The following is an 8,717-nucleotide window of genomic DNA, read 5'->3' as shown; positions in this document are numbered from 1 at the left end:
CCAGTGATGATGAGCATTTTTTCATGTGTCTGTTGGCTGTATGAATGTCTTCTTTTGAGAAATGTCTGTTCATATCCTTTGCCCACTTTTTCATGGGGCTGTTTGTTTTATTCTTGTAAATTTGTTTGAGTTCTTTGTAGGTTCTGGATATTAGCCCTTTGTCAGATGAGTAGATTGCAAAAATTTTCTCCCATTCTGTAGGTTGCCTGTTCACTCTGATGGTAGTTTCTTTTGCTGTGCAGAAGCTCTTTAGTTTAATGAGATCCCATTTGTCAATTTTGGCTTTTGCTGCCGTTGCTTTTGGTGTTTTAGACATGAAGTCTTTGCCCATGCCTATGTCCTGAATGGTACTACCTAGGTTTTCCTCTAGGATTTTTATGGTATTAGGTCTAACATTTAAGTCTCTAATCCATCTTGAATTAATTTTCGTATAAGGAGTAAGGAAAGGATCCAGTTTCAGCTTTCTACTTATGGCTAGCCAATTTTCCCAGCACCATTTATTAAATAGGGAATCCTTTCCCCATTTCTTGTTTCTCTCAGGTTTGTCAAAGATCAGATGGCTGTAGATGTGTGGTATTATTTCTGAGGACTCTATTCTGTTCCATTGGTCTATATCTCTGTTTTGGTACCAGTACCATGCTGTTTTGGTTACTGTAGCCTTGTAGTATAGTTTGAAGTCAGGTAGCGTGATGCCTCCAGCTTTGTTCTTTTGACTTAGGATTGTCTTGGAGATGCGGGCTCTTTTTTGGTTCCATATGAACTTTAAAGCAGTTTTTTCCAATTCTGTGAAGAAACTCATTGGTAGCTTGATGGGGATGGCATTGAATCTATAAATTACCTTGGGCAGTATGGCCATTTTCACGATATTGATTCTTCCTATCCATGAGCATGGTATGTTCTTCCATTTGTTTGTGTCCTCTTTGATTTCACTGAGCAGTGGTTTGTAGTTCTCCTTGAAGAGGTCCTTTACATCCCTTGTAAGTTGGATTCCTAGGTATTTTATTCTCTTTGAAGCAATTGTGAATGGAAGTTCATTCCTGATTTGGCTCTGTGTTTGTCTGTTACTGGTGTATAAGAATGCTTGTGATTTTTGCACATTAATTTTGTATCCTGAGACTTTGCTGAAGTTGCTTATCAGCTTAAGGAGATTTTGGGCTGAGACAATGGGGTTTTCTAAATATACAATCATGTCATCTGCAAACAGGGACAGTTTGACTTCTTCTTTTCCTAACTGAATACCCTTGATTTCTTTCTCTTGCCTAATTGCCCTAGCCAGAACTTCCAACACTATGTTGAATAGGAGTGGTGAGAGAGGGCATCCCTGTCTTGTGCCAGTTTTCAAAGGGAATTTTTCCAGTTTTTGCCCATTCAGTATGATATTGGCTGTGGGTTTGTCATAAATAGCTCTTATTATTTTGAGGTACGTTCCATCAATACCGAATTTATTGAGCGTTTTTAGCATGAAGGGCTGTTGAATTTTGTCAAAAGCCTTTTCTGCATCTATTGAGATAATTATGTGGTTCTTGTCTTTGGTTCTGTTTATATGCTGGATTACGTTTATTGATTTGCGAATGTTGAACCAGCCTTGCATCCCAGGGATGAAGCCCACTTGATCATAGTGGATAAGCTTTTTGATGTGTTGGTGAATCCGGTTTGCCAGTATTTTATTGAGGATTTTTGCATCGATGTTCATCAGGGATATTGGTCTAAAATTCTCTTTTTTTGTTGTGTCTCTGCCAGGCTTTGGTATCAGGATGATGTTGGCCTCATAAAATGAGTTAGGGAGGATTCCCTCTTTTTTTATTGATTGGAATAGTTTCAGAAGGAATGGTACCAACTCCTCCTTGTACCTCTGGTAGAATTCAGCTGTGAATCCATCTGGTCCTGGACTTTTTTTGGTTGGTAGGCTATTAATTATTGCCTCAATTTCAGAGCCTGCTATTGGTCTATTCAGGGATTCAGCATCTTCCTGGTTTAGTCTTGGGAGAGTGTAAGTGTCCAGGAAATTATCCATTTCTTCTAGATTTTCCAGTTTATTTGCGTAGAGGTGTTTATAGTATTCTCTGATGGTAGTTTGTATTTCTGTGGGGTCGGTGGTGATATCCCCTTTATCATTTTTAATTGCGTCGATTTGATTCTTCTCTCTTTTCTTCTTTATTAGTCTTGCTAGTGGTCTGTCAATTTTGTTGATCTTTTCAAAAAACCAACTCCTGGATTCATTGATTTTTTGGAGAGTTTTTTGTGTCTCTATCTCCTTCAGTTCTGCTCTGATCTTAGTTATTTCTAGCCTTCTGCTAGCTTTCGAATGTGTTTGCTCTTGCTTCTCTAGTTCTTTTAATTGTGATGTTAGAATGTCAATTTTAGATCTTTCCTGCTTTCTCTTGTGGGCATTTAGTGGTATAAATTTCCCTCTACACACTGCTTTAAATGTGTCCCAGAGATTCTGGTATGTTGTATCTTTGTTCTCATTGGTTTCAAAGAACATCTTTATTTCTGCCTTCATTTCGTTATGTACCCAGTAGTCATTCAGGAGCAGGTTGTTCAGTTTCCATGTAGTTGAGCGGTTTTGATTGAGTTTCTTAGTCCTGAGTTGTAGTTTGATTGCACTGTGGTCTGAGAGACAGTTTGTTATAATTTCTGTTCTTGTACATTTGCTGAGGAGTGCTTTACTTCCAATTACGTGGTCGATTTTGGAGTAAGTACGATGTGGTGCTGAGAAGAATGTATATTCTGTTGATTTGGGGTGGAGAGTTCTATAGATGTCTATTAGGTCTGCTTGCTGCAGAGATGAGTTCAATTCCTGGATATCCTTGTTAACTTTCTGTCTCGTTGATCTGTCTAATGTTGACAGTGGAGTGTTGAAGTCTCCCATTATTATTGTATGGGAGTCTAAGTCTCTTTGTAAGTCTCTAAGGACTTGCTTTATGAATCTGGGTGCTCCTGTATTGGGTGCATATATATTTAGGATAGTTAGCGCTTCTTGTTGAATTGATCCCTTTACCATTATGTAATGGCCTTCTTTGTCTCTTTTGATCTTTGATGGTTTAAAGTCTGTTTTATCAGAGACTAGTATTGTAACCCCCGCTTTTTTTTGTTCTCCATTTGCTTGGTAAATCTTCCTCCATCCCTTTATTTTGAGCCTATGTATGTCTCTGCGTGTGAGATGGGTCTCCTGAACACAGCAGACTGATGGGTCTTGACTCTTTATCCAGTTTGCCAGTCTGTGTCTTTTAATTGGAGCATTTAGTCCATTTACATTTAAGGTTAAGATTGTTATGTGTGAACTTGATCCTGCCATTATGATATTAACTGGTTATTTTGCTCGTTAGTTGATGCAGTTTCTTCCTAGCCTTGATGGTCTTTACATTTTGGCATGTTTTTGCAATGGCTGGTACCGGTTGTTCCTTTCCATGTTTAGTGCTTCCTTCAGGGTCTCTTGTAAGGCAGGCCTAGTGGTGACAAAATCTCTAAGCATTTGCTTATCTGTAAAGGATTTTATTTCTCCTTCACTTATGAAACTTATTTTGGCTGGATATGAAATTCTGGGTTGAAAATTCTTTTCTTTAAGAATGTTGAATATTGGCCCCCACTCTCTTCTGGCTTGGAGAGTTTCTGCCGAGAGATCTGCTGTTAGTCTGATGGGCTTCCCTTTGTGGGTAACCCGACCTTTCTCTCTGGCTGCCCTTAAGATTTTTTCCTTCATTTCAACTTTGGTGAATCTGGCAATTATGTGTCTTGGAGTTGCTCTTCTCGAGGAGTATCTTTGTGGCGTTCTCTGTATTTCCTGGATTTGAATGTTGGCCTGCCCTACTAGGTTGGGGAAGTTCTCCTGGATGATATCCTGAAGAGTGTTTTCCAACTTCGTTCCATTTTCCCCCTCACTTTCAGGCACCCCAATCAGACGTAGATTTGGTCTTTTTACATAATCCCGTACTTCTTGCAGGCTTTGTTCATTTCTTTTTCTTCTTTTTTCTTTTGGTTTCTCTTCTCGCTTCATTTCATTCATTTGATCCTCAATCGCAGATACTCTTTCTTCCAGTTGATCGAGTCGGTTACTGAAGCTTGTGCATTTGTCACGTATTTCTCGTGTCATGGTTTTCATCTCTTTCATTTCGTTTATGACCTTCTCTGCATTAATTACTCTAGCCATCAATTCTTCCACTTTTTTTTCAAGATTTTTAGTTTCTTTGCGCTGGGTACGTAATTCCTCCTTTAGCTCTGAGAAATTTGATGGACTGAAGCCTTCTTCTCTCATCTCGTCAAAGTCATTCTCCGTCCAGCTTTGATCCGTTGCTGGCGATGAGCTGCGCTCCTTTGCCGGGGGAGATGCGCTCTTATTTTTTGAATTTCCAGCTTTTCTGCCCTGCTTTTTCCCCATCTTTGTGGTTTTATCTGCCTCTGGTCTTTGATGATGGTGATGTACTGATGGGGTTTTGGTGTAGGTGTCCTTCCTGTTTGATAGTTTTCCTTCTAACAGTCAGGACCCTCAGCTGTAGGTCTGTTGGAGATTGCTTGAGGTCCACTCCAGACCCTGTTTGCCTGGGTATCAGCAGCAGAGGCTGCAGAAGATAGAATATTGCTGAACAGCGAGTGTACCTGTCTGATTCTTGCTTTGGAAGCTTCCTCTCAGGGGTGTACTCCACCCTGTGAGGTGTGGGGTGTCAGACTGCCCCTAGTGGGGGATGTCTCCCAGTTAGGCTACTCAGGGGTCAGGGACCCACTTGAGCAGGGAGACTGTCCCTTCTCAGATCTCAACCTCCGTGTTGGGAGATCCACTGCTCTCTTCAAAGCTGTCAGACAGAGTCGTTTGCATCTGCAGAGGTTTCGGCTGTGTTTGTTATTGCCCTGTCCCCAGAGGTGGAGTCTACAGAGACAGGCAGGTTTCCTTGAGCTGCTGTGAGCTCCACCCAGCTTGAGCTTCCCAGCAGCTTTGTTTACCTACTTAAGCCTCAGCAATGGCGGGCGCCCCTCCCCCAGCCTCACTGCTGCCTTGCTGGTAGATCACAGACTGCTGTGCTAGCAATGAGGGAGGCTCCGTGGGTGTGGGACCCTCCCGGCCAGGTGTGGGATATGATCTCCTGGTGTGCCTGTTTGCTTAAAGCGCAGTATTGGGGTGGGAGTTACCCGATTTTCCAGGTGTTGTGTGTCTCCCTTCCCCTGGCTAGGAAAAGGGATTCCCTTCCCCCTTGCGCTTCCCAGGTGAGGCAATGCCTCGCCCTGCTTCAGCTCTCGCTGGTCGGGCTGCAGCAGCTGACCAGCACCGATCCTCCGGCACTCCCCAGTGAGATGAACCCAGTACCTCAGTTGAAAATGCAGAAATCACCGGTCTTCTGTGTCGCGCGCTGGGAGTTGGAGACTGGAGCTGTTCCTATTCGGCCATCTTGCTCCGCCCACCTGATTTCTAAGCTCATTTATTTTCTAAATATGCTTTTATCACCATTCCCTCTTGTCCTTCTGCTGTTAAGGTATTCCACCTCTGTTTTCTGTGTGTCTCTTCAGTTCCCCCGCTTTAGTGGTGGAAGGTCCTCAGAATCCAGTTTAAGTCTCTTTTTCCCCCTCCACTTGCTCACCACATGGACAGCCATTCCATTTCATTTTTGGCCTTTCCATTGCCAGTTAGGAACTTCCAGATATGGTATTCCTTGAAAACTGCAAACTCATTTATCTGACTGGCAATGTACCTTTTCAATTACATGTTGAAAGTCAGTTTACAGAGAATATCTCTGCTTTTAATTCCAGACATGTCTCAATCTACCTTCTGCTAAGAGGAATTCATTGCTTTTTCACTTCTTCATATTACAGCAGTTAGCATAACTGATATTAATTCAGCATTATTATTGTTTTTAGATTTCTTTCTGGACAAAAATCAAAGATACAAGAGAACAGGAACTGTAGTTTTTATGTTCATGTTTGTATCCTGATGACAACATACAGCTTGGTATAGAAAAATACATTTTTCTATAACGTGAGTAAAATTATGATAGGTAAGTTAATTAAATCATCAACATTAAGTCAGGTTGTACAGTCAGGCTTTGCATTTTATCTTAAAGAATAAACAAACACAAGACATTTTGTATAGTAAAAAAATTTAATGAAAAAGGAAATTAATATATTGGCTAATAGGAAGAGCATATATTATCACATTAACCACAATGTAAAGGTACACATGATATTACATAAAAATAATTTAAATCTTAAAAATATGTAAATAATAAATATTTAAATAAACAGATGAACAGAGACATCAGCGTGGTCATCTGTAAAGGACTAGTGCCTGCACAGGCAAACACGATGCTTCTTTACACTCCTGAAAACTTTTGAACATTTTGATTCAACTCGTGGTGGTTATAAGAGACATGAGTCTTTGAAATGGAAGAACTCATGAAAGTGTGAGATGACATGTCCGTCAATGAGGATCATTTCCATGTTGAACCAGTTTTCAATCCTTCCTCCTTAATCTTTTTTGCAAGTTTGTTGAAAAAGAGAGGGATCTCATGATTTCTGTTCTGACAACCTCCCAGGCACATGGGCTGTATTTCTTCTCCGTCAGATAGAGAGTGATTCTTTGGAAGTATTTCTTCACAGCCAGGATGGAGTCCTCATTCATCAAGAGAGTCTCTTCCATCCCAGGCTCTGCTATCACACAGGCTTCCAGGTCATTCAGTTGCTGGTAAAGCTCAGCGGAAAATTTTTCTAGGAGGTTCTGTTCCCAAGCAGCAGATGAGTCCTTTGTGCTGAAGAAATTGAAGGTCTGCTGGATCATCTCATGGAGGACAGAGATGGCTTGAGCCTTCTGGAACTGGTTGCCATCAAACTCCTCCTGGGGGAATCCAAAGTCATGTCTGTCCTTCAGACAGGAGAAAGGAGAGATTCTTTCCATTTGTGCTAGGAGTATCAAGGCCCTCCTATGACCCAGGCTGTGGGTCTGAGGAAGATCACAGCCCAGAGAGCAGATGGATTTGTAGCTGAGCACCACCACGGCCATCAGTAAAGAAAAGGACAGGGCCATTGGGATGTTGTCAATATTGCTAGGCTACTTGAGGTGGGTAACCTTGAACCTTGGCCTCTAGGTTTTCTGAAGACTTTGCTCCATGCATGGATCTTAAATAGTGAACATACTAATTTCCATTTTCTAAAGGCTCTAGTTTTACTTTCTATCTACTGTTTTTGCTTTCTTTATTCACCCTCTACATGTGTTGAAAGATGTTTTTCATCATTGCCTATTTTTCACCTACACTCAAAACTTTTTATGGTATTATTTTCTAATTGAAATCTTCATGAACTTTTAATAACACAGATTTGGCATATCTATTTATGTATACTGTGTACACCTCTACTTCACAGATAAAAACTATAAACTTTGCTCTTTTTATTCAATGTAAAGTTAAGAATGACAGAAAAGTTAAACTAAAATCTAAGTTTAAAAGCTATTGACATTTAATTTTATTTGACGAGTATAATTGTGAAATAACTTTTAATGTAATTTGTTCATGTAAATTTTGTTGTGTGAAAGTACATATGCAAAATAAAAATCTATGTAAATACACATTAATAATATGAATGTAATTACCTACCTAATCATTCAGAACTGCTAAAAATGTGAATAATGTTTTAAAATTTTTCTCATAGTATATGAAGCTTTGAATTTTCCTTTATATGAGAAAATATATTTGTAATATATTTGTAATAATTTGTAAACTTCACTAGCTGCAGTATTCATCCAGGTATTGCCAACACTTTTTTCTTTTCAGTACTTAACATAAATATTGATTTGTTGACTAACTTTAGTAGAAGTAAATCATATAATATAAGCTATTTGCATTTAATTCTCAAAGTCTACAAAACATCCTGAAAAACTGAGGATCAAACATAAGTAATAACCATCAGATAGTCAATGGCAGCCCAAAGTTATGCAGGCTAAAGCTACAAATTGTGATAAGACTTTAAGATCCAGCAAAAAATGGACAGAAAGTCCTCCAATCACAGTCATCTATTTGCCCTAGGTTTATGACACTGATCTTGCACATATTTTGTGCATCTTCCTGAACTCAATATCAGTGCTTCTCATGTGATACACAACAAAACCCAATGAGAAAGATGTATATTAAGCAATCAAATTTTGTTGGATAGACTTGTTGGAGAGTCACACACTATTGTAATATGTCAGATTTGTTTATACTACGAGAACTAATTTTTGTAACCTTCGAAGAAGTATCATTCCAATACACAAATGTGACTTAGAAAATATTATCAATTAAATCATTGTCATTTTTCAAAGGTTTTTAGAAGTTCTTATCCAAGTCAATTCTTATCGTATAAAAAAGACCATATTTGTTCTAAATTCATAAATTTATAAATATTGAATATTATCAACTAAAGAATTAACTTTCAGAGTGGTCCTGAACTCTGACTCTAACTTTTTATTTTGCATAAGACGTTAGTTTGTCTCAGCCCTATAGAGGCTGAGTCCTTAAATAGAATGAGCTCTGCTTTAGCAAATCAGCTATTTAGTAAGTGAAGGTTTACTAGTTTCTCATTTTTTCTTCTACTAGCAATGGGATTGCTGGGTCAAATGGTATTTCTGGTTCTAGATCCTTGATGAATTGCCACACTGTCTTCCACAATGGTTGAACTAATTTACATTCCTACCAACAGTGTAAAACCTTTCCTATTTTTCCACAGCTTCACCAGCATCTGTTATTTCCTGACTTTTTAGT

The 8,717-nt window shown here is 39.2% G+C and overlaps 1 protein-coding gene across 1 annotated transcript; it reads right to left on the bottom strand.

The window, feature by feature from the left end:
• Nucleotides 1-6,439: 6,439 nt before the first annotated feature.
• Nucleotides 6,440-7,009, bottom strand: LOC114672664 (interferon alpha-17-like). Its single transcript, XM_028834487.2, has one exon. It carries the CDS (start codon nt 7,007-7,009, stop codon nt 6,440-6,442), a length of 570 nt encoding a protein of 189 aa, XP_028690320.2.
• Nucleotides 7,010-8,717: the final 1,708 nt, after the last annotated feature.

This window comes from Macaca mulatta, chromosome 15 (genome assembly GCF_049350105.2).
Source record: "Macaca mulatta isolate MMU2019108-1 chromosome 15, T2T-MMU8v2.0, whole genome shotgun sequence".
NCBI lineage: Eukaryota > Metazoa > Chordata > Mammalia > Primates > Cercopithecidae > Macaca > Macaca mulatta.
Note: the sequence above shows the minus strand (reverse complement) of the source record. Positions and strands in the feature narration are given on the sequence as shown.